At 50.6% G+C, this 24,631-nt stretch overlaps 3 protein-coding genes across 3 annotated transcripts; 1 reads left to right on the plus strand and 2 right to left on the minus strand.

Moving 5' to 3' along the window:
• The first annotated feature begins 208 nt into the window (after nucleotides 1-208).
• On the plus strand, nucleotides 209-5,339 carry LOC100501149 (Copper-transporting ATPase RAN1). Its single transcript, NM_001195948.1, has 9 exons — nucleotides 209-557; nucleotides 1,245-1,859; nucleotides 2,007-2,436; nucleotides 2,665-2,990; nucleotides 3,399-3,457; nucleotides 3,559-3,901; nucleotides 3,987-4,187; nucleotides 4,323-4,580; nucleotides 4,656-5,339. The coding sequence occupies exons 1-9, from the start codon at nucleotides 270-272 to the stop codon at nucleotides 5,130-5,132; spliced, it is 2,997 nt and encodes a 998-aa protein (NP_001182877.1). The 5' UTR covers nucleotides 209-269; the 3' UTR covers nucleotides 5,133-5,339.
• A 3,033-nt stretch (nucleotides 5,340-8,372) lies between these two features.
• Nucleotides 8,373-9,260, minus strand: LOC100280978 (gamma-thionins family protein). Its single transcript, NM_001153898.1, has 2 exons — nucleotides 9,172-9,260; nucleotides 8,373-9,018 (listed from the first exon to the last, which is right to left on the minus strand). Exons 1-2 carry the CDS (start codon nucleotides 9,224-9,226, stop codon nucleotides 8,684-8,686), a joined length of 390 nt encoding a protein of 129 aa, NP_001147370.1. The 5' UTR covers nucleotides 9,227-9,260; the 3' UTR covers nucleotides 8,373-8,683.
• Nucleotides 9,261-12,193: 2,933 nt separating this feature from the next.
• On the minus strand, nucleotides 12,194-24,537 carry LOC100280591 (gamma-thionins family protein). The gene is given in 3 exon segments (NM_001153510.1): nucleotides 12,194-12,551; nucleotides 12,669-12,725; nucleotides 24,395-24,537. Coding segments are annotated over 2 exon segments (306 nt in total). The 5' UTR covers nucleotides 12,721-12,725; nucleotides 24,395-24,537; the 3' UTR covers nucleotides 12,194-12,297.
• Nucleotides 24,538-24,631: the final 94 nt, after the last annotated feature.

Consider the following 24,631-nt stretch of genomic DNA (forward strand, 5'->3'; position numbering starts at 1 on the left):
TGGAGATAGCGGATAGCAGAGAAGATGTAAAGTGGGAGTGGTTGGTGACCGTCTTACCAAAGTACCAAACCCTTCACCCTTCAGGATCAACTGATCAAGTCAATCCTGCAGTATTTGCAGAAACCCCCTCCAAACCCAACGATCGTATTCAAACAACCCCTCGGCACCCGTCTCCGGTCTCCCTTCCGTCATTGCGCGTCCCACCTTCCGTCCCCACAATTTCCGCTCCCCTCACGAGCATTTCCCCCGCCTACCCGTCGCCGACGGCCATGGCCCACCTCCAGCTCACGGCGCTCGCCGGCGGCGCCGACGACGAGATGGAGGAGGTCGCGCTGCTGGGATCCTACGACGAGGAGGCCGGGGTGGGGCCGGAGGCGGAGGGGGACCGGGCGGAGGCCGGCATGCGGCGGGTGCAGGTGCGCGTAACCGGCATGACGTGCTCCGCGTGCACGGGAGCCGTGGAGGCCGCGCTCTCCGCCCGCCGCGGCGTGCGCCGCGCCGCCGTGTCGCTGCTCCAGAACCGCGCCCACGTCGTTTTCGACCCCGCGCTCGCCAAGGTCCGTCGGCTGGCCCCGTGATCCCTCCGCTCTCCTTTCTCCGTCCATCCCGCGCGCCCTCTCGACGGATAGTTTTTTTTTCTTCCTAGCGCTGTGGGCTACAAATTGTGTGGAGTCGTGGCGCTGTGTTGCGTTGCGCTGGGGAAATTGAGGGGTTTGGTGGCGGGAAATCGAACTCCGGCCTGTTGGTGGATAGGAGATGTACGTGTCTGCTTCGCTTCGTTTCATCTTAGAGGAGGTTCAGAAGCACGTAACTCGGTAACCGTTTGAATTTCTTCTCTCTTTTCTTCTGGTTGAAGCTGGTGGTTTGAATTCGTTGGACCTGCAGATAGTTGATGCTGTTGGATAAATGTTTCCTGTGTTTGGAAGCTTTATCACTGGGATCCATGCCCTTGTAAATCACAGCCGCTCTTAACAGGATGCTGAGTGATTGTTGAAATTTCGATTGACAATTCCCTAGGAGAGTTTAATGTGATTAACTAATATTATAGCAGGCTGCAAGCAATCTCCAGCTAAAATACACGTTCGTCATTTAAAATAGCACCATAATTTGACACGTTGCTAGTCTCCAACCATTATCTAGCAACTAATTTCCTTTTACTTTAAGTCTCTGCAATGACCCAACAGGAAGTTCTCTACTCAATATTTATTTGTCGTTTTTTAATGTTTAAAGCTTGTTGTATGCAGGAAGACGACATTGTAGAAGCAATAGAAGATGCTGGCTTCGAAGCAGAAATTCTTCCTGACTCTACTGTTTCTCAGCCAAAACCGCATAAGACTTTGTCAGGACAATTTAGGATAGGGGGGATGACTTGTGCTGCATGTGTGAACTCGGTTGAGGGGATCTTAAAAAAATTGCCAGGTGTAAAAGGTGCAGTTGTTGCATTAGCGACCTCATTGGGTGAAGTTGAATATGATCCTTCTGCCATTAGCAAAGATGAAATTGTTCAGGCCATCGAGGATGCTGGTTTTGACGCTGCACTGTTGCAAAGTAGTGACCAAGACAAGGTCCTATTAAATGTCCAGGGGTTACATTTCGAGGAAGATGTAGATGTATTGCATGATATCCTGAAGAAAATGGAAGGCTTGCGTCAGTTCGGTGTAAATTTTGCAAACTCAGAAGTTGACATTGTATTTGACCCTGAAGTAGTTGGTTTGAGACAGATTGTAGATACTATCGAGACGGAGAGCAACAATAGGCTGAAAGCTCATGTACAGGATCCATATATACGAGCTGCATCAAATGATGCACAAGAGGCCTCTAAGACGCTTCATCTTCTTCGTTTTAGTTTATTCCTAAGTGTAAGTTTAGTCCCCCCTTCTATCCTAAAGACTTAATTATGTGTCTTCGATGATATGTTTATTTCGATAATCGATATTATAGATACTGCTTGACAGGAAACTTTGTGTTACTTGCATACTGACTCTCCACTGGTTTCCTTGCACCAGATTCCTGTATTTTTCATCCGCATGGTATGCCCTCGCATACCTCTGATTAGTTCATTCCTACTTATGCACTTTGGGCCATTTCGTATAGGAGATCTGCTGAGGTGGATTCTGGTGACCATGGTACAGTTTATTGTTGGCAAACGATTCTATGTTGCAGCGTATAGGGCCCTAAGACATGGCTCTACAAATATGGATGTCTTAGTTGTTATTGGCACTACTGCTTCATATGTCTACTCTGTTTGTGCACTACTTTATGGGGCATTCACTGGATTTCATCCTCCAATATATTTTGAGACGAGCGCAATGATAATTACATTTGTGCTATTTGGGAAGTATCTTGAGGTGCTCGCGAAAGGAAAGACATCAGATGCTATCAAGAAGCTTGTAGAGCTTGCTCCTGCTACAGCTATTCTACTTCTGAAGGACAAAGGTATCTGATCTGAACTGTGCAACCACTTGCAATAGTATGATTAGCAGTTAAGCTCGTACAAGTAGTCTTCATACGGTAAACATTAATCTTCTTATTGGTGGTGGCTTCCATCTTAACTGGTTCCTTAGAGTTGTAGCCTTCTGCACATAGTCAATTGGACATTTCTCTTTCTTTCTTTTTTCCGTTCGCCATACACAAACTCAAAATATTTTCCTCAAAATAATACAGAGGGAAAATATTCAGGAGAGAAGGAGATTGATGCGTCGTTAGTACAACCTGGTGATGTGTTAAAAGTGCTTCCTGGTTCAAAGGTTCCTGCTGATGGTATCGTCATTTGGGGTACAAGTCATGTCAATGAGAGTATGGTAACTGGTGAATCTGTACCAATCTCCAAGGAAGTATCCAGTCTAGTCATTGGAGGCACAATGAACTTGCATGGTGTTCTTCATATACAAGCGACGAAAGTAGGATCTGGAACAGTTTTGAGCCAGATAATTTCTCTCGTGGAAACCGCCCAGATGTCTAAGGCCCCTATTCAGAAGTTTGCTGATTATGTAAGTACACTTCTCAATTCCTTAGCTTATAAAAATAATCTCTTAACTCTGTAGTATAATCTTAAATCTGCAAAGCATAGATTTGGGCAACTTAAATCTGCTATGTTTCTATTATTGTTAAAACGTTCACTCTATCTTTTCTATTTAGCATTTCTTGTAGAGAAAATTAAATCATTTATTGCAGATTTTGTACATTTGTTTGCGTTCCTGGTTACCTGGCATGACCCGGTTGATTTTTTTCTTCCTTTTTCAAATTCTTATAGAGCACCTTTCTTACAGTCATAATATCTTTTTGTTAAAAAATCTTGGATATGCCAGGGTACACATGAAATAATTGCATGCACCTTTTTCTCTATTATGAACACCTATAATTGCATGCACCTTCTTATTGACACTACCTCATTTCAGGTAGCCAGCATTTTTGTTCCTATTGTCATCACCCTGTCCTTCTTGACATTCCTTGCATGGTAAGTTTCAACATCTCTGTGGTCAATACTCAATACTGTGAGTGTAAGTATTTTCTGACTCATGCATTACGTTTCTGACTCATGCATTATTGTTTTTCCAGGTTTCTATGTGGATGGTTGGGAGCATATCCAAACTCATGGTCTGCTGAAAGTAGCAATTGCTTTGTTTTCTCCCTAATGTTCTCCATATCTGTTGTTGTGATTGCTTGTCCATGTGCTCTTGGTCTGGCAACACCAACTGCTGTTATGGTAGCAACTGGAGTCGGGGCTAGTCATGGAGTACTTGTAAAGGGCGGAGATGCCCTGGAGAGAGCTCAGAATGTGAAGTATGTTATTTTTGACAAGACCGGAACACTGACCCAAGGAAAGGCTACTGTAACTGCAACAAAGATTTTTTCAGGAATGGATCTGGGTGACTTTCTCACGTTGGTAGCGTCTGCAGAGGTGAGGTGAACAAAAAGCAAAAAAGAAAAAAAAAACAGGACACTTGTGTGAATCTTCTAATCGTATTTTGGATTTTGTAATTTAGGCAAGCAGTGAGCATCCACTGGCAAAAGCTATCTTGGATTATGCATTCCATTTCCATTTCTTCGGCAATCTTCCCTCAGGAAAAGACAGCATCAAGAGAAGAAAAGAAGAGATACTTTCTCAGTGGCTTCTGGAAGTCGTGGACTTTGCTGCCTTGCCTGGCAAAGGGATTCAATGTTGGATCAATGGGAAGAAAGTTTTGGTGAGTTGGAAGAATATAGCTTTGCTTTACTTACCCCCCCTCAAATAATTGGAGGGTAAACCTGATTTATAGTGTGTTACATGCTTACATGCCCGATTAAATGTGATATGTTGGCGCTTAAATACTTGTACCCAGGTAGGGAATCGTGCTTTGATAACTGAAAATGGGGTAAACATTCCTGAAGAAGCTGAACGTTTCCTGGTAGACATGGAGCTGAATGCAAAGACTGGTATTCTCGTAGCGTATGATGGTGACTTCATTGGCTTAGTTGGGATAACCGATCCTTTGAAAAGGGAGGCTGCTGTGGTCATACAAGGTCTAAAAAAGATGGGTGTTCATCCAGTTATGGTCACTGGGGATAACTGGAGGACTGCACGAGCAGTTGCAAAGGAGGTCAGTTTTAGTTGCCAAGCTGTCGTTTAAGCAGCCTATGCCAGAACATGTATTAAAACTACTGGGTTTCTGCAGGTTGGCATCGATGATGTCAGAGCCGAGGTTATGCCGGCTGGAAAAGCCGATGTAATCCACTCCCTGCAAAAGGATGGCAGTGTTGTCGCGATGGTCGGAGATGGCATCAACGACTCGCCCGCCCTTGCTGCCGCCGATGTCGGCATGGCCATCGGCGCAGGCACTGACATCGCTATCGAGGCGGCTGACTATGTGCTCGTCCGGAACAACCTGGAGGATGTGATCACGGCTATTGACCTCTCACGGAAGACGTTCATCCGGATCCGGTGGAACTACTTCTTTGCCATGGCCTACAACGTGATCGCCATCCCCGTAGCTGCTGGCGCGTTGTTTCCCTTCACCGGGGTCCAGATGCCGCCTTGGTTAGCCGGCGCGTGCATGGCGTTCTCGTCCGTCAGCGTGGTGTCGTCGTCGCTGCTGCTGAGGAGGTATAGGAAACCCAGACTCACCACCGTGCTTCAGATAACAGTGGAATAAGTTCCTTTTTTTTTTGGCAATTTGTTGTATCTCACTTTATCGGAGAGAAATAGATACAAACGTGAATGTTGGTGTGGACGTGCGGTGCAGTACTGAGAGTCAAACACAGAAACACTTGTACATATCGAACAGTTTGCAATTGCAACCGAGTTATACATGTTAACTATGTGAGGGATCAAGAGACATGCGACAAGACAATTCTAGTTTTCTCCTAGTGTTAGTTTGGTTTGGAGGATAATATGATGGATCTGCCCCTAGAGTAGAATATTCCCTGTCACATGTCATTCCTCGCCATCTCTTTTAGGCATTATCGGTGAGGCCGTCTTCTTCTCCACGCGCTGCGTCCTACCAACGAGAGGTGAACAGTGCTAATTGGCGACAAGGGTGAGTGAAAGGATCTAGTGATGATTAAAGAGAAAGGTGAATAGCCTATTTAAAAACCTCATTCGAGGCACAACATGATACAAGTGATTAGTATAAGAGACAATCCTATATTCATTGCTAGCATAGCTTATTTCACAAAGCAAGCCTCCTAAATAATCCTAGTAGTAAGGTTAACACTAATACTAGAGTACTCAAACAAACCTAGGGTCAAGCAACTATAACTAATTGATCTACATAAGAAAAAACTACTATTCTAGCTACTCTGCTCAACTAGATAGGCTACCACTAGAACTACATAAGCATCTACAACTACACAAGCATAAGAATCCAATGTAAAGCAGGCAAACTAATGGGGAAAGTGATGCGTAATGACTTATACCTGAAGTTTCAGTTGCTTACTGACAGCTTATGCCCTCGTCGTTGAGGCAATTCCTTTGATTGTTGCTTCATGAGATAAACATGTTTCTAAAGCTTGTTACTACCCTCTTGATTCCACTGGAGTTTCCCCTTATGAAACCCCCATCGGGTCAGCACAAAATATCTCACAACAACTTGATTGGAGCCACCAAATAACCACCAAATGGTGTTCAACAATCCAAATCAGCTCCAAGCCATCTAGGTGGTGGCAACCAACAAGTGTAACAAAACACCACTATCACCATTCTTCTCTAGTTCCACAAGATGCAATCCAACTAAGCAATGCACTCAAATCTCACTTTAGATCAATCCCTAATCATGCAAGTGAGTTGAGTGTGTGCTTGAGATCTCCAAGTGTGTATTTGACCTGTAGAAATGGCTAAGTGAAAGCCCTATATATATTTGGGTTGGTAATTGAGTGGTAACTAGTGGACTGACCTTTTTCTTAAGTGTTGATTAAGTTAGGTGATGTCCACACCAATGGTTGAGCAAGATGACATCCTGTGAGTGATAAAGGAGGCCAAAAGGTGATTAGTGTTCACCATTTGAAAAACAAGAAAGAGAAAAACAAAACCCTATGGTTTGAAGGCAAAAATATTATATAGGTTGTTTGTTTTGCTGGTCAAGTTACAATAGAGTGTGACCTGGTTTAGGATGTATAACCATACTATTAGGAAGGGAACTCTAAAGTCAAATCAGTTATCTTAGTGCCACTATAAGCCTAACGATTTCTTGTCTCCATTATTTAACAATCGCGTCTTTGAATGTCATGTGATGGTGTATTATGGATAAGATACTCCATAGCATTGAGAGGACCGATGATGTCACCACTGCCAAATTCAAGACGCCGGTGAGCCCACTAGGTTGCCATTGTTGGTAGGAAGATTCATGCCTTGAGGTTGACTCACCATGGTCCTAACGTGTGGCTGGAGGAGTGTCACATTGCACATAGTCATGTTCCTCCAAGATCAGTGGATGCATACTATGTTACACTGCAAGGGCATTATGCCCCTAGCTAGGGCATGGACCGAAGCAAGGCTAGTGGGAACTCACCATGTGGCTGCACTAAAGCATGTCATCTAGTAGGAGATGGTGGTGGGGAAGACTACATGAGATTATGCGACTCCTTGTGGCGTGGCTTACGATCATAGTTGTTAGAGCAATTGTCACAAGCAACTGCTCTAGATGGCGAGCGTGTTGATGACAAATCCAAAAGAAAAGGCACAACAAATCTAAGAGAAAAATATCGCCCCTATCTAGAGTGCCAAATGTTATCATGGTATGACACCAAGGTATGAAAAGTACCAAAAAGATAAGAGAGATTAGGGAGAGCTTGGATGTAGGCGAGTGGTGTGTTAAACCTGGTCATCACTGTGTACTAGCATATGGGTATTAGAGAGGTTTAGGATATAGTGTGCGTAATACCCTACGTCCACTTGTGATTGATGTAATGATGAACATAAAGGTTAAGAAGATTTCAAGCTCAAGAACCATCTAAGTGCCATGACCTTATAGCTCTGCCTTCCAACTTAATTTCGGTGAGAGTTCTAGACTATCAGTCCTAGTTCACCTTTATGTCTGCCCTTAGATGTTGCATTCTTTTATATCATATGAAATGATATGTCCTTTACTCAAAGTCCTGACCGAGGGTCACATAGAGAGAGCCTAAGAAGGTGTGTTTCTATGAGAGACCAAGCGAGTCCTAGAATGTATGTCCTCCTTATTGTTACACTGCTCCCCCTTCCATAGACAAAGAGGGAGATAGGTTTACATACCAATTGGACCACGGGTCTGGTTAGAGACCCAACAACTCTAAACCTTATCTTGGTCATGTAGTCACAGTCATATGTAGAGCCATGCCTTAGGTCGTGGCATAACATTGGTGTTTTCCTGCTTTAGTGGTAGTTGCACTTGCTATAGGGAAAGGTATGTTATGTTGAAGGACCGGTGAGGCAACCAAAGGGGAGGATTGAGCACTTTACTTCAATTGAGATGAAAAAAGCACTCAAACCAAAATCATATCAGCAAACCAGTGATACCATGATTTGAAAATATTCCTAATACTTATACAAGACCAGCAAAATGAATGAATCGTAAATCGGATACCGAAAAGCTCAAATTGGTCCAAAACTGTGTCACGAACTAGTAGTGCTGATTTCAGCAGCACGAAATTTAGTTCTCGGATGCGAAACAGAACCAAACAAATTCTGATTGAGATTAAAATTTACACACACCTTAACAAAAGTGTTTTCAAGGTCTCCTTAAATTTTGAGCTCAATCATATTTGTAAATCAATCACAGATTTGAAAATACAGTCAAAATTGGGGTTTTGTTGGGGTTTTTTGAACGAGTTCAAACTGAGTTCTTCTCAAATCACAACCAAAATATGCAACAACAGGGTGTATACAGTGATTCAAGAAGTGTAACTCACCACCGATCAATCCTCAAACCAAATCCTCACACAAGAACTCGATGGTTCTTCATAAGATTACAAAGAGAGGAGAGGGAAGAACACAAGAGCAAACAGACTCAAAACTTCAGCAAGAATGAAAACTGAGATTGAGAGCCAACCAAAGTCGTGGGCATTCGCATATGTCGTTTCATCGGATAGTGATTTGGATAAGAACAAACACAAACATTGCTCAGCCGCCCTATAATTAAGTAAACACAACCAATTTATTATTCATCAACTCAATTAGCATGTAGAAGAGAGTAGCACCATCCCACGAAACCAGCCGCTCTACTGTCAGCTACCTCCTCATGTAGCGCGGACTATGGCTCTTGGCGCCCCTCATAGCCGTCTCTGTCGATGTCTCTTTCTTGTCATCCTCAAGTGACAGTGGTCTAGCCCCATCACCGTTTGGCGTGGCGACGTGTAATAACTGTGGGTCTTCACCACCACCACCACCACCAGGCAGGCTAGCTTCGTTACCCGTGAGACACTCATAGGTGCACATGCAAATTCCATGCTGGCAGAACCCGCTAATCTCCCCCTCGGTGATGCAAACGGAGATGCAGTTGGTGCTGTGGTAGCACCACCCCTTGAAGGTCTTGCTCCGCGAGTAACAGATCTGGGCCTCAGCGCCTGTGCATAACCAAATCCAATTGTTCATGCGAGCAAACCAATCGACCAGAGCGCAGGGTTAGGCCGGGTTCGCTCTGTTCGGTCCAAATTATAAAATGCTTTATTTTTTCTATCTATACATCTAAATATAGTTTGGACGATGAAGTCACTCACCCAACGTCAACAAGAGCAAAACCATGGCTGCTGCTGCGATCTCATTTCTCTTCATGGCTGAGCATTGAACTCAACTGAACTTTGTTGATGGGTGAAGAGGGAATGCGCCTTGCTATTTGTAGAGTCCAGAATGTATTCATCAACACCATGCATCTGCAAACAGATATGTAAATTTATTGCAACAACATCGGCTGTTGTGGATTGGATATCTAAGATCGGGTCCTGTTTGGTTTCTTTAGTCACATGACTAAACTTTATTGACTAAAGTTTAGTTACTAAAATAACCCGTTTAGTTTGAGTGACTAAACCTGACTAAAGAGCATTAATTGGTGTGAATAGTAACTGCAATACCCATATTAATTAGTGGATGTCTGCTACACGTAGAAAGAGGAGAGGACAAGTGAGGTAAAAATCCGATTTTAGTCCCTTTTAGTCACCCCTTAATGACTAAAGAACTAAAGTTTAGTCACTTCACTTTAGCCACCATATTTACTTCTTTAGAGACTAAAAGTGACTACCCCAAACCAAACGGTGTCTAAGTCTCTATCTACCTACCCAACAAAATAGATGTGCATTTAATTTTGTGCCCCCTCCCCTAGAGATAGTGGGCCATTCATACTCATATCCACAAGTTACACATTAATTCCCAATTATTTAATCGAACCCAAATGATATGCAAATTTATCACAACACACGCTCAACTTCTACCAGGCCAAGCAAACTAATTTAAGAAAGTATTATGGTCTAAGAATGAAACAAACAAGACTTCAAGGTATAGGTGGAGGCTACAAGTATGTGCATCTAGGACATGGCCGTACATAAGCAAATATGCATATAGACAGCACTTTGTCAAGTTCATGCTATTATAAAAGAGTCAAGGATGCACAGGTGCCTACCTAGTGAACGGGCCGAGCTCCAATGGGCAATGGCCTTGGGAATTGCTCGGTGTCTCTCTAACCTTGTGTACCTAATCGTTTTCATATGATGTAAAATATAATTTGTTTTAGACTAAACATATATTAATTAATTAATCTATGAATATAGTTTATATGTATATCTATATTCATTATCATTCATTCAATTCGAATATGGATGGAAAAAGAAGGTTAGAAAGAATTATATTTTGGGATGGAGGAAGAATGATGTTACGCAAGATAATTATATTTTGCAGAAGATGAAAGATAGAACATTGACGGACACAGGATTGATGTGCCATGCCTCAACATAGGAAGGGTTAGGTCTATAAAGTTTTCTTATAAATTTCCTAGTATGATATAGCACTATTGGGAGGTGTCAAACCATCTAGGGTAGAGATGTCAATGGGGACCCGATACTCATGAACCCGTGGGGAATTCCTCTATTAGATTAGATACGGGACAAAAATTATCCCTATGGATACAAATATAGGACAAAATCATCACACATTGGATAAGTGAGTTTGGGAAGCAATCATCCGAACCTAATTACCCATGGGTAATATTTACCCAGTAAAATTAGGTGCACAACCTAATAGGCAATAAGTGCAACAACTAACCCTACATCGCCCAACCCCTTTTGAACATCCATCCACCCAACCTAGGAGGTTAGCCACCCGCAGTCCCGCCCACCGGTCCATGTGTCACTTTGTTTTTGTTGTTTTGTATGGTTAAATAATGTTTTTCTTGTTACATAACAAATTATTGTTGACGTATTGGTGTTGGATGATGTGTGACTGTTAATATTATATAAAATATAATGTAATAATGTTTTTCTGGTACGGGATGGGGACCTGATACCTGAACGAAGATGGATATGGTATGAATCTTATAGCCATGACGGGTATGGAGATGATGATAGGGATGAGTATAGGTTCATGGGAATGGATATGGAGGTGTCAAAACCCGGTAAGAAATTCCCTATCGACATCTCTAATCTTAGGATAGGCTTCAGGCCGTTTGGCAAGGACATAAGCTATTTGTACTTAGCTGCACATGTATGTTTGTTTTGCTTAATTAGCCTCGGTTGTCTGATTGAACCACCGGGCTTTCCGCGGGTGGACAAGTTAGGGGTGCATGCTTCAGTTATTTAGTTTGGAAGGACTTTTCTTTTTGGAGGGAGGGCTACAATGTTTTTTTTTTCTATGAATCTTACAAGATCATGCATGTTATGAAGTGCCTCTTTGTACAATTAGACCGTCGAACTCTTTTTTTTTACAGATGGTCATGTACCCAGGGACGGGCCCAGGGGTGGTTCATGGGTATTCATTGAATACCCAAATTTTTGGTGATATATATTAATTTGTCAATAATGTATTACAAAAAATAGTGTTAGAGCACTAATTTTTTTGATCTTTTGAATTTTTGAATACCCAATCTTAAATGTCTAGGCCCGCTTCTGCATGTACCCGGCCGCCTCTCATGGTACGGTGTGCATAGTCCTCCGTTCAGAGACATGCTACTAGCTAGGTCTAGAGATATATTGACTGTGGTTGTTAGGCCTCATGTAGCAAGACTATGGCTCATGGCCAACCGGACATTGGTCGTCATGGGCATGACGGTGACTTTGGTTTTTACATGTCTCGCACAGACCATGATTTCTTTCGCGTGGAGCTCGCTACCTCCTATGGAACCAAGGCATATTTTTCTAATCGTTTTCACATGAAAACGTTGCAACACTAGGACCCTTCATTGTTACTAACGTCGGTTTTATGACATTTGCTCACCCTATGTCTCTTTATTGACATAGGGCGGAGGTTGGAGAACCTATGGCTCATGGATTTTGTCTATTTGCGCCACATGATCGAAAAACTCTAAACGGTTCTCCAGCCTCGACCCCGTGATCGAAAATGAGTACATATCACTTTGGAGGATAACTCTAGAGGTAAGATTGTCTCTTGTACAAGCTTCGTTCACCCGAACGAGAGTTTTTGTTCTAAAGGATGTTGCATTGGTTTCTACCGTGCATTTTAATTAATTTGACTTTTGTTTCACAATTCCTTGAGCACGGTTTTGTTATTTGTTATGGTATATATAACACATTAAGTAAAAGAACCATTTGTGTTATTCATCAACTCGAAACCTTGAGTTAGCATGTGCACGGAAGAGTAGTAGTGCACCATCTGCCATCACCCCGCCAGAATCAGAAGCTCTACACTGACGGGACGGCTGCTTTAGCCTCAGCACCACCACCACGCGATGAGCCAACCGATGGATGCTGTCCGCCGCCACCGCCGCCACCGGCGACGACACCATTGAGACACTCATAAGTGCACATGCAGGCCCCGGCCTGGCAGAACCCGCTGGTGTCGCCCTCGGTGATGCAGATGGCGATGCAGTTGATGCTGTGGTAGCACCACCCCTTGAAGGTCCTGCTACGCGAGTAGCAGACCTTGGCCTCGGCGCCTGCACGCACGAGTCCACGATCAGATTCGACTATTATCCATGCCGCAACGCAACCACAACGACGCAGCATCGCTTGCATTGCATGCCTTGGAGTTTAATTTGGATGAAGTCACTCACCCGAGGTCAGCAGGAGCAAGACCATGGCCGCTGCTGTCATCTCAAGCTTCATGGCTGTTGGAACTTGCTCAGCAAGTAGGCCAACAAGGGTGAACAGTGGTGACAACAGGGTTACGTGCACGGGGGCAATAGCTCTGTTGATCTAGCCTCTCACGGGCACTGTGCGGGGGTATTTATAGGTATCTGAGTGCCCAGCGTCTTGTGTTAAGGACGCATGTGCCCTCAGACACCTAGTTTATCCTCAGAATATTCCCATAAAGCAGGGTTACAAGCTGTAATTACAAGTATTCCTTTACAAGTTAGGCCCGTAATACAGAGGCGGCCACGCGGGGCCCGTTACAATGGGCCTGATCACACGTGGGCCTTGGGACTGAACGAGGACGCGCCGTGGGAGGACGTCGCCGCAGGCCTTCGTCAAAGTGCCGAGTCCTGCGAAGGGTGTCCCTGTCCGCTTTGTCTCTGTCGGACCAGCGGCTGCAGCGAAGGCCTCGAGCGAAGGGTGGCGTCTTTGCCTTCGCCCCAACATTTGCCCTCCGAGGGACCAGTTCGACAAAGTCACCTGGTGCCGAAGACGTCGCTAGATGGCGGAGACGCTGCCCTCGCTCGAAGTGGTTCCGCGGGGGTTTTTGATGTGACCGTTGATGGACGGCGTACTGTGGGATTGCGGGTTTCCCGAAGCGCCGCGGCCTGTCGGATTGCGGGTTTCCCGAAGAGCCGCGCCCTGCCTATAAAAGGGGGCGGGGGCGGCGCTGTTTGAATTCTGCTTTCCGCGCTCCGTAAAACCCTAGCCGCCCGCCGTCTTGCTGCTCCTTTTCCTCCGCTGCTCCCTTTGCTCGCCGGCGTTCTGGCTCGAGTGAAGCAGACCGCCCGCCGCCGCCGACGGTACGTAGCAATGCCATCCTCCTCTTCTTCCGCCAACGCCACGCCACCGGCCGCCGCCTCGTCTGAGGAGACATTGAGTAACGCGATGGTGGAGGAGTTGCGCGCCGGCGACTCTGTTGAATTTGGTGTGTCACGGATGACGTCAGCCCGTATTGAAGATATGCAGCGGTTGGGCTACTTTGGCGGCGGAGTCGCTCGTGCTCCGGGGACGGAGGAAGTCCCCGAGCCGAAGGGCGAGTTGGTTGTTTTCGAGGCGTTCTTCGCCGCCGGACTCCGCTTGCCTGCGCACCGGTTTGTCGGCGAAGTCCTGCGCAGATTCAACGTTCAAATACATCAGCTGACACCGAACGCCATAGTGGCGCTGGCGAAGTATGTCTGGGCGACGACTTCGTACGGCGGACAGCCGTCAGTTGAAGTTTTTGCGAAGAATTATTGCTTGCATTGGCAGAAAAGGGTGGTTGAGGGCGGAGTTGCTCAGTTCGGGTCGTGCACTTTCACGCCGAAGACCGGCAAGACCACAATGCCAGTGGTGGAGTTGGTCCCGTGCGCCCGCAACAAGTGGGGTAATTGGAATGAATTTTGGTTTTATGTTGCTGAGGCTACTGTCGAAGGCTATCAAGGGCTCCCCGTGTCCGAAATGTGCTCTCACTATTACTCTGCGTATCCGCCTTTCGAAGTGGCAGAAGAGGATGCAGACGAAGGGGCTCTTCGGTACGCCGCCGGTCAGAGCAGCGGTCGGGATTTAGTTGAAGAGTTTGTGGCGTACGGGGTCTGGCCCCTGGCGCGCGGCTGGGCGCTGGGCGAAGTATGCCCTCGCCAGATGCCCTTTCACGGAGGAAGGGAGGTGCGAAGTCCTGCCTTCGCACTGAGTTTGCGGAACCGTGATCCGGCCGCCTTTGTGCGTGATGCAGAGGACTTGGCGGTGCGACTCGTGGGGCGCTACGTGCCGAGGACGGAGGGCCAGCGCAGTTTTGATATCCGCGGGTCAAACGATCGTTTGAACAGGGTATTCGAATTAAACCAACTGCCGTACGACGGCTACCCTGGTCAGGACGAAGCGGACCGCCGCGGGAAGAAACCGGCGGTGGAGACTGGAGGCGACCCTGCGCTGGCGGCCGCCACCTCTTCGAAAAAGAGAAAATTAGGTACTGCGATGGGAAGGCTTGGGGTGTCTGATAGTTTCGCTAGAGAGTTAATGAGGACGTGTGCGGCCCCGGGGGAGAGGATGTCTTCGCCCGAGCTCCGGGAGTCTTCGGCTCAGATGCTGAGGGTTACCGGGGGTTGTTGGCCTAAAGGCATTTCTATCCCCTGGGCGGATGAGAAAGACTGTTTTACATCTCGTATGGTTCATCGGTGGAAAGTTTTTCCTTATGGGCGAAATATCGGTCATGTTGTGTGGGCAGTGATGGACAAGGATCGCCAAGGGGCGGCGCGAAAACGCCAGGCGACCGTGAGGGTTCACGAAGCCCGGCCGAAAAGGCAGCGGGGAACGGCGAAGGCTGAGGCCTCCGGCGGAGGCAAGCCGCCTCTGCCGGCGAAGGTGGGCGCCTCCGCGCCTGGCAAGGCGCCGGAGGCGACGGTGGGCGCCGGAGGCCCCAAGTTGTCGAAGGTGGTGCCGTCCGTCAGCGGAGTGGCGGAGGCCACGAAGGCGGCCCGGTCGCTACCGCCGCCTGGCAAACGCGTTGCCGACTTCGGCACCGAGATTAATGTGGAGGATTATCTTGGGGGTGAGTCTATAAAAATATGTATACGTTTTTTTTTTGATTTGTTGACGCGTTGCAGGGTCGGACGAGGGCCCGCTTGCTCTAGTTGTGCCTGGCGCGGCGATTGCGACGGCTGCGCCGGCGACGAAGGCGGGGGCAGAGACCCTTGGCGCTGGAGGCGAGGTGTCTGCCCTCGCGCTGGTCAGAGACGAGGCGGGCGTGGCGACCCGCCGGCTGAAGGGAGCGACGGAGGCGCTGAGTCAGGTCCGCCGAGCTATACGTTTTTTTTACGCACCGGCCTTACGTGTGTTTTGCAGGTGGCCGACTTCACCAGCCGCACTGCGTCGGGGGCCCTTACGGCAGCGTTGTCTGCCGAGGTCGAGAGACTTCGGACGCAACATGCGGACGCTGTCCGTGAGAAGTCGGCCTCCGACAGCAAGTGCCGCAAACTGGCGGAGAAGGTGGCCGCCCTTGAGAAGGAGAAGGCAGATCTCCGGCGCCAGCTGACGGAGGAGAGGAGGGAGGCCAACGAAGCCATCGCTAAGGAGCAGGCTGCGCAGGCGGAGGCCAGGCTGGCGCGGGCGGAAGGCAATATCGCTAAGGAGCTCGCCGGAGAGCTGCAGCGGCGGCTTGCTGCCTTTGAGAGCCGCGCGGAGGGGGCCGAGGCCGCGGCGCGAGCGGAGGCCGAACGGACGCGCACGCAGCTCATGACTTCATATCGTGAGCTAGGTGTGCGGACGGGTGACTTCGAGGTGCCGGAGCGGGAGGCCGGACTTCGCTGTCTGGAGTGGGTGCAGGAGGAACTGCAGGAGCTCCCCACTGTCTTGGCGGGGTTGATGTCGTTCACCTCCCTGGTTACCTGCGAGGCAGCGATGAACGCGCTCTCTCGCGAAGGCTGCCGGCACTATGAGGCCCTCGACCAGGTGGATGAGGATTTTGGGCGAGATATCTTTGAGGTCGAAGACCCCGTGGTGAAGGAGTCCGCCGGGGCCCTCTATGACCGGATGTGGGGTTCATACGGTCGTGAGGTGGTCCGGGCGCGGGCCGAGGCTGCGAGGGCTCAGGTAACGTTGTCGTTTACTCGGCGTTTGCTGGATGCGGTCTGTGCGTGTGTTTGCTGAATTTTTGTGCGTTTTGTCTTAGGCGGAGCGCGGCGAGCGGGTGGACGACCTTGGGGCGCTGAACAGCGCGCTGCCTGAGCCGGAGACGACCCCTGCGGAGGCCGCGACTGGAGTCGCCCCGGGACTGATCCCGGTGACTGCGGAAGATGCACCAGGCGCCCCTGCTCCTGCTGCGGCCGGCGAAGGCCTTGCCCCAAAGGTGGCCGAAGGCGCACCTGATGCCCCCGCTGCTGCTGTGCCGAGCGCTGAAGATCCAGCGGAGGTGGGGGCGGAGGCAGCGACGGAGGCGGCGGCGGAGGCTCCCGCAGCGGCAGGGCCTTCGCAGGTGGCATAGGTGGTGTTTAGGGTTGAGGGATTTTTGGATGTTGTACTGAATTTTGGTTGCTGCGCAGGTTCAAGATTTTGGGCCTGCGCACGCAACCGCTACTACTGAGTTTTTGGCGGCTTCGACCGCGGAAGATGGAAATGAATGTGGTGGGTCTGTTTCTGAGTTTTTTGATTTTACTGACTCTGGGAGCTCGGTTGAGTGGACCGAGGAGTCGTCGGAGGAGGACTTGGACTATTTTGCGGCCTTGGACGTGGCTGCGGCGGAGGCTGCGCCACATGCTGCGGACGCGCCAGGCGTGCCCGGTCCTAGCACCGGGCACCGACGACGAAGGGCGGTTGCGAAGCGTAGGATTAGTGCGGAGGAAGGGGCTCGGCTTCGCGTTAGTAGGGTTGGTCGGCAGGAGCTGCTGTCTTTGCCGGCCGTCTCGGCTGTAGGGGAAGGGGAGCTGCGAAGCCTTTTTGCGGGTGAGGAGCTTAGGATAATGTTATTTAATTATAGAGAGATGGGGATTATTCCTAAGGTTGAGCCGATGTAGGGCGTGGTGCCCTCGCTTGTGTATGTGTAAGGGCTTGTAAAATGGAGTAGTGTGCCCTCGCGTGCCTGTGCCTGCGAGGGCGCTGTGTACTTTGACTGGTGTGATTGATTGTGCTGTGGCAGTGTGATTATAATTGGTCTTGCTGTCGTTTCTGCTTTTGTTATGCTGGGTCGGCTGCGCCCTTAGGCGGTTCTTGCGATAGACTTCGGTTTTTTGCGCGCTTGTGCTTAGTCCGGCTGCACCTTTTAGGCGACTTCTGCGCGGATAGTCTTCGCGATAGACTTCGGTTTTTGCGCACTTGTTGTACTAAGACCGGCTGCACCCTTAGGCGACTTCTGCGCGGATAGTCTTCGCGATAGACTTCGGTTTTTGCGCACTTGTTGTGCTAAGACCGGCTGCACCCTTAGGCGACTTCTGCGCGGATAGTCTTCGCGATAGACTTTGGTTTTTGCGCACTTGTTGTGCTAAGTCCGGCTGCACCCTTAGGCGACTTCTGCGCGGATAGTCTTCGCGATAGACTTTGGTTTTTGCGCACTTGTTGTGCTAAGTCCGGCTGCACCCTTAGGCGACTTCTGCGCGGATAGTCTTCGCGATAGACTTTGGTTTTTGCGCACTTGTTGTGCTAAGTCCGGCTGCACCCTTAGGCGACTTCTGCGCGGATAGTCTTCGCGATAGACTTTGGTTTTTGCGCACTTGTTGTGCTAAGTCCGGCTGCACCCTTAGGCGACTTCTGCGCGGATTGGTCGCACGCGAGGGTGTCTAGCGCTTAGCCTCGCGGTGACTTCGAATTGGTCGAATGCCGAAGACCGTTGTTGCGGTCTTTTTTCGACACATGCTTTTGCGGGGGATTTTTCTCACATATATTACATGGCTCCGCCTCGTTAAAAACCTCACCCCCCGGGAGGAAAAGAGTGCGGGGCGGTACAAGATTGTTTGCGGTGAATTACAAGGGCGAACTCAGCCCTAAGGATTAAACAAAAAATTTACGAAGGTTGTCGATGTTCCAGGAGTGCTCCAGGTCCTCGCCATCTGGCGTTGTGAGCCTGTAAGCGCTGGGGGAAGCTTTTGTTTTGACTATGAAGGGGCCCTCCCACTTGGGCTCCAACTTGCCCTTGGACTCCGTCCGAGCTGTTCGGATGAGTACGAGGTCCCCCGCGTTGAACTCCTTTGGGATGACTGCGCGGTCGCGCCATGCTTTGGTCTGGGCTTGGTATTTGTTTAAGGCCTGCAGGGCGAAGACCCGGTCTCCGTCAATGAGATCTTTGGAGGTTGGCTCATCCACGTCAGGGGTGGCTGACGGAGCTGTGCGCGGAGACCCATGCTTTATTTCTTGCGGGGTCATTGCCTCCGATCCGTATAGAAGGCGGAAAGGAGTGAACCCGGTCGCCCTGCACTCGGTTGTGTTTAGTGCCCAGACTGCCTCCGGTAACAAGTCGGTCCATCTGCCTTTTTTCTCATCGAGGAGCATCTTCTTGACAGCTGTGAAGATTTTCCCATTGGCACGCTCCACGACTCCGTTGGACTGTGGATGATAGACTGAAGCGAAGGCAAGCTTGGTGCCGATGGAAAAACAAAAATCCTTGAAATCTTGATTGTCAAACTGCTTGCCGTTGTCAACTGTTAGCTCGGACGGTACTCCGAAGCGGCAAACAATGTTCTGCCAAAAGAATTTTTGGGCAGTCTTTGATGTGATTGTGGACACGGCCCTCGCTTCAATCCACTTGGTGAAGTATTCGACGGCTACGAAGGCGAACTTAAGGTTCCCCTGAGCGGTGGGCAGGGGCCCGACAATGTCCAGGCCCCAGCGCTGAAGAGGCCATGTATGGGCGATCAGCTTTGTATATTGCGAGGGGTTGCCTGACCGAGGAGAGAACTTCTGGCAGGCTTCGCAGGACCTTGTGACTCGATTTGCGGCGCAGATCATTGCAGGCCAGTAAAATCCTTGTCGGATCACCTTAGCAGCCAGGGCCCTTGGCCCCGCGTGCGAGCCGCACGTGCCACTGTGGACCTCGCGCAAGATTTGGATGCCTTCGGTCTCGGTGACACATTTAAGCATTGGCTGACTGACCCCTTTCTTGTATAATTGGCCCTCGATCAGTGCGAAGTCCCGGCTTCGATGTCCGAGGCGCTTCGCCTCACTGACGTCGGTTGGGTGATAGTATCCCTGTAGGAACAGGGTTATTGGGGCCCGCCAGTCTTCGGTCATGATTAGGTTGACTATACGGTGGCCCTCGCTATCATTAGTTATTTGGAGCCCTTCGGGGCTCCGGACGGCTGGCGTGCCGATGGTGTGAAAGAATACGTCGGAGGGCAGGGGCTCGCCCCTGGCGGCTGCCTTGGCTAATGCATCGGCCTCCTCATTCTTGGCCCTGTCCACATGCTGTAGGGTGAATCCCTTGAACTGCCTCTCGAGGCTTCGGATAGCCGCGAGGTATTGCATGAGCGCGGGGTCTTTTGCTGCATAGTCTTTTTCGACCTGACCGGCGACTATCTTGGAGTCTGTTTTGATGATACATGTGGTGACTCCGAGGGCCCTTAGCTTGCGGAGGCCGAGGATGACTGCTTCGTACTCTGCTATGTTGTTTGTACACTTGTCGGATTCCAGAGCGAAGCTGAGGCGTGCTGCATATCTGTGTTTGACTCCGGCTGGTGAGGTGATGACTGCAGCGACGCCGGCCCCCGCATGACACCATGCACCGTCGCAATGGATAGTCCAGACCTTTTCTGCGGATGGGTCCGGCTGTGTTACTGGCCCAGTCCAGTCGACGACGAAGTCTGCCAGGACTTGCGATTTGATGGCTGTCCTGTGCTCGAAGCTGATGTGGTAGCCGGAGAGCTCGGCTGCCCACTTGGCAATCCTTACTGATGCCTCCGGGTTCCTGAATAGTTCGCCGAGTCCCCTGTCTGAGGTGACTCGGACCTTGAATGCTTCAAAATAGTGGCGCAGCTTGCGCGAGGACATAACAACTGCGTAAGCAATCTTCTCCAGCTCTGTCATGTTGCATTTGGATGGTGTCAGGACTTCGGAGACATAGTAGACATGGCACTGTCTGACTGCGCCCTCGACTGTCTGCTCCTGTACCAGTGCCGCGCTGACCGCGTGCGGCGAAGCCGCGACATAGAGCAATAAGGGGAGCGAGGAGTCTGGGCTTGTGAGGATGGCCAGCTCCGCCAGGTACTGTTTTAATGAGGCGAAGGCCGCTGCTTGCTCTGGTCCCCAAGCGAAGTCCTTCGCGCCGCGGAGTGTTTTAAGGAAGGGGAGACTTCGCTCGGCGGACCTGGAGATGAATCTATTGAGGGCGGCCATCCTGCCTGTCAGGCGCTGGACGTCCCTGGCGGACTGCGGAGGCGACATATCGACAATGGCCTGGATCTTGGTTGGGTTGGCCTCGATGCCGCGGCGGGACACCAGGTAGCCCAATATCTTTCCCTGGCGAACACCGAAAACATACTTTTCCGGGTTTAGGCGGAGTCGTGCATCTCGCATGTTCGCGAATGTCTCCGCCAGGTCGGCGAGGTGGTCCTCCTTATTCTTGCTGGCTACGATGATGTCGTCCACATATGTGAATATATTTCTGCCGACCTGCCCCTCGAGCACTGTTTTGGTGAGTCTGGAGAAGGTGGATCCGGCATTCTTGAGACCCTCCGGCATTCTGACAAAGCAATAAGTGCCGAAGGGTGTTATAAAGCTGGTGCTAGCCTTGTCTTCCTCCTTCATGTATATCTGGTGATAGCCGGAGAAGCAGTCGAGGAGGGACATGACCTCGCATCCGGCCGCGCTATCGACTATTTTGTCGATGCGTGGTAACGGGAAATTGTCCTTTGGGCAGGACTTATTGAGACTGGTGAAGTCTATGCACATGCGCCATTTTCCGCTTTTCTTCTGCACCATCACAACATTGGAGAGCCACGTGGGGTAAGCCACTGGCTCGATGAATTTAGCCTCCAGGAGGCGATGCACCTCCGCCTTGGCGGCTTCTGTCTTTTCGTCTGACATCTTGCGAAGCTTCTGCTTTTTGGGTCGCACCGAAGGGTCAATCCCCAAGCTGTGCTCAATTATGGCCCGGCTGACTCCGACCAGATCGAGGGCAGACCAGGCGAAGACATCTTTATTCTTGGCCAGGCAGCAGAGAAGTTTCTCTTCTTCAAATGAGGTGAGGTCCTCGCTGATAGTTACTGTCTGCTTGGGCGTGGCCTGATCGAGGGGGACAGTCTTGGTCCCGTCTTGGCACTGCAACTGTGCCTTGTCGTGCTGCTTGTTGGTTGGGCTGGCCGGCGTAGGGGCTTCGCGCTGGGTCGTGAGGCAGTGTACATTTCTCTGACCGGGCACGAAGTCCCGCTCTATGTTGCGCGCCGTCTGCTGGTTGCCGTAGATTGTGATGGCGCCTAGCGGGCCTGGTATCTTCATACATAGGTACAACCCGTGGATGGCAGCTTCGAATTTGTTGATGGAGCCCCGGCCCATGATGGCGTTGTATGGATATACCATGTCGACAATGTCGAAGGTTACTTGCTCACTTCGGGCATTGGGTGCTACACCGAAGGAGAGGGGCAACTCTATCTTGCCAACTGGAAAGGTGCCCTTGCCGCCGAAACCATACAACGGGTTGTCCGAAGGCGTCAGCAAGCTGTGGCTTATACCCATGCGGTCGAAGGCGTGGAGGAAGATGATGTCCGCCTGACTGCCGTTGTCGACTAGGACTTTGTGCAAGTCCCAGCCTGCCACGCTGCAATTGATGACCATTGCGTCGATGTGGGGGGCGCTGCGCAGGTCGACGTCTCGCGCGTCGAAGGTTAGCGGTATGTGGGACCACTTCGTCTGCACGACTGGGCCAGTGACGGCGACATGGTTGATGCTGCGGTAGTGGTCCCGTTTCTGCCGCTTGGTGTCGAAGTCGGTGCTCGACCCCCCTGTTATCATGTGAATGACTCCGCGATATGGTTGATCGGCAAAGTCTTCTTGCTTTGGGGCATGGGGGATGTTTTGGTGTTGCTGGTGTGGTGGTGGTTGTGGAGGAGGTACGATTTGTACTTCCTGATGGTGTTGGTAAGCGTGGTGCGGTGGATGCGGAGCGGGAGCGTGGACATATGGTGGAGGGGGTGGCTGGTAATTATGCGCGACAATTCTGGGATTGTCGGCTGGCTGCGCCCTCGCCATTCTGTCTCTGGTGGCCTTCGTCTCGGGGCAGTCTTTGGTCTGGTGGGCGCAGTCTTCGCCGTGGAAAAGGCAATAGAACCGGCGCGGCGGCTGCTGCGCCCGCCCTCGACCCCTGCCGCGAGTTCCGTTTCCGCGGCCCTGGGGGGGATATTCCTGGCGGCGAGGGGGGTCAGCAGCAGGCTGTTGGTTGACGATGTTGTGGACTTGCTGCTGACTGCGGCCGTCTCGACTGGAGTCTGGCTGCGGAGTCCTTGTCCACGTGCGGCTGGACTGCGGAGTCTGACTGTTGGGTTTCCGTTGTGACTCGACCTTGCGCTGGTGGAGCTCTTCGGATTTGGCATATTTTTCGAAGAGCTGATATAGCTCCTGCAAGCTCTTGGGTGGATCTCTGATGCAATGGCTGTAGAGGACGCCGGCCCGAAGGCCACTGATGGCGTAGTGGATAGCGATCTGATCGTCGACAGAGGGCAGCTGCGACTTGAGTGTTAAGAACTTGCGGTAATACTCCCGCAGAGTCTCCTTTTCCAGCTGTTTGCAAAGCGAGAGCTCGGCCAAAGCGTCGGTGTCTGGACGGTACCCTTGAAAGTTGAGGAGGAACTTGTCCCTGAGACTTCGCCACGAATCAATGGACAGCGGAGGCAATCTGGTGAACCAGGTGAGTGCTGGGCCCTCTAGGGCGATGATGAAAGACTTCGCCATTGTGGCCTCGTCCCCTCCGGCTGATGCAACGACGACTTGGTAACTCATGATGTATTGCGCCGGGTCGGTGCTGCCGTTGTACTTGGGGTATGCCCCCACTCGAAAGTTGGCTGGCCAAGGCGTCACTTGCAGATGTGGCGCCAGGGGACTTCGCTCGTCGAGGTAGTTGACCCCGTGGAATGGCGCGCCGTGCTGGGGGGCGTAGTCATGCTGGGGGAAACGCGGGTTCTCCGGCTGCGCCCGGTGCTGCAGGGGTTGTCCATGCTGTCGGCCGAAGTAGCCTTCGCGCATGTCCTCCGGTTGTGTGCGCTGCTGGAGGGGTGGCTCTTGCTGTAGACCGAGGTGGCCTTCGCGCTGCATCAGTGCGATCTCGCGCTCGAGGTCTTGGGCTTTCTGCTCTTCCTCGCGTATCATTTGCCGCACTTTGGCTAATGCGGACACACGCTGGCGCTTGGCCTCCAGTATCTCTTTCTGCCTCTGGAGATTGCGGTTCCTGAGGCGCAGGGCGCGCAGCTGCAGCTGTTCTTCTGTCGAGACGCCGAGGACCTCACCGTCCTCGGCGAGGTCCGCGCCTTCCAGTGGGGCGAAGCCTGGGGGCGGCTGCGACTGTCCTTCGGTTCCGCAGGTGCGGAAGGTGTCGTCTTCGCCGGTGTGGGGAACATTGTCTTCGATGGGCTCTTGGTGGGTGGACTGGGTGAGGACGAGGGCCTTGCCCTTTCTTGCGGCCAGCAGTGCTGCCTTCGCAGCCTCGTCAGCCTTGGGGTTAGCTCTCTTGGGTGCCATCGCGGGTGGTGTTGTCGTAGCACGAACGGTGGGCGCCAAATGTTGGAACTTGCTCAGCAAGTAGGCCAACAAGGGTGAACAGTGGTGACAACAGGGTTACGTGCACGGGGGCAATAGCTCTGTTGATCTAGCCTCTCACGGGCACTGTGCGGGGGTATTTATAGGTATCTGAGTGCCCAGCGTCTTGTGTTAAGGACGCATGTGCCCTCAGACACCTAGTTTATCCCCAGAATATTCCCATAAAGCAGGGTTACAAGCTGTAATTACAAGTATTCCTTTACAAGTTAGGCCCGTAATACAGAGGCGGCCACGCGGGGCCCGTTACAATGGGTCTGATCACACGTGGGCCTTGGGACTGAACGAGGACGCGCCGTGGGAGGACGTCGCCGCAGGCCTTCGTCAAAGTGCCGAGTCCTGCGAAGGGTGTCCCTGTCCGCTTTGTCTCTGTCGGACCAGCGGCTGCAGCGAAGGCCTCGAGCGAAGGGTGGCGTCTTTGCCTTCGCCCCAACAATGGCTGAACTGAAGAACCCTCAACTGAATTTTGTTGGCTAGGACGACTGGGCCAGGAGGAGGGAGGTGAAGCTAGGTCAAGGTGCCAAGCTATTTGTAGAGAATGCGGAGTGCATTCTTCGTCAGCACCATGGGTCTGCAAATCCGTATGCAAATCTTGGTTCTGGATATATATATCTGTATACTCTCAAGTCAAGTTCTTACAACAGATTTATTGATGTCCATAGGACGTCTCGGCATTTAC

The sequence above is a fragment of the Zea mays genome, chromosome 4 (assembly GCF_902167145.1).
Source record: "Zea mays cultivar B73 chromosome 4, Zm-B73-REFERENCE-NAM-5.0, whole genome shotgun sequence".
NCBI classification, from domain to species: domain Eukaryota; kingdom Viridiplantae; phylum Streptophyta; class Magnoliopsida; order Poales; family Poaceae; genus Zea; species Zea mays.

Excerpts from the sequence above, each read along its gene's own strand:
- LOC100501149 (NM_001195948.1), top strand. The coding sequence starts at position 270 with ATGGCCCACCTCCAGCTCACGGCGCTCGCCGGCGGCGCCGACGACGAG. Across the intron at positions 3,458-3,558 it reads TTCTTGACATTCCTTGCATG|GTTTCTATGTGGATGGTTGG; the intron begins GTAAGTTTCAAC and ends TTGTTTTTCCAG. Across the intron at positions 4,581-4,655 it reads CACGAGCAGTTGCAAAGGAG|GTTGGCATCGATGATGTCAG; the intron begins GTCAGTTTTAGT and ends GGGTTTCTGCAG.
- LOC100280978 (NM_001153898.1), bottom strand. The coding sequence starts at position 9,226 with ATGAAGAGAAATGAGATCGCAGCAGCAGCCATGGTTTTGCTCTTGTTG. Across the intron at positions 9,019-9,171 it reads TTTGCTCTTGTTGACGTTGG|GCGCTGAGGCCCAGATCTGT; the intron begins GTGAGTGACTTC and ends GGTTATGCACAG.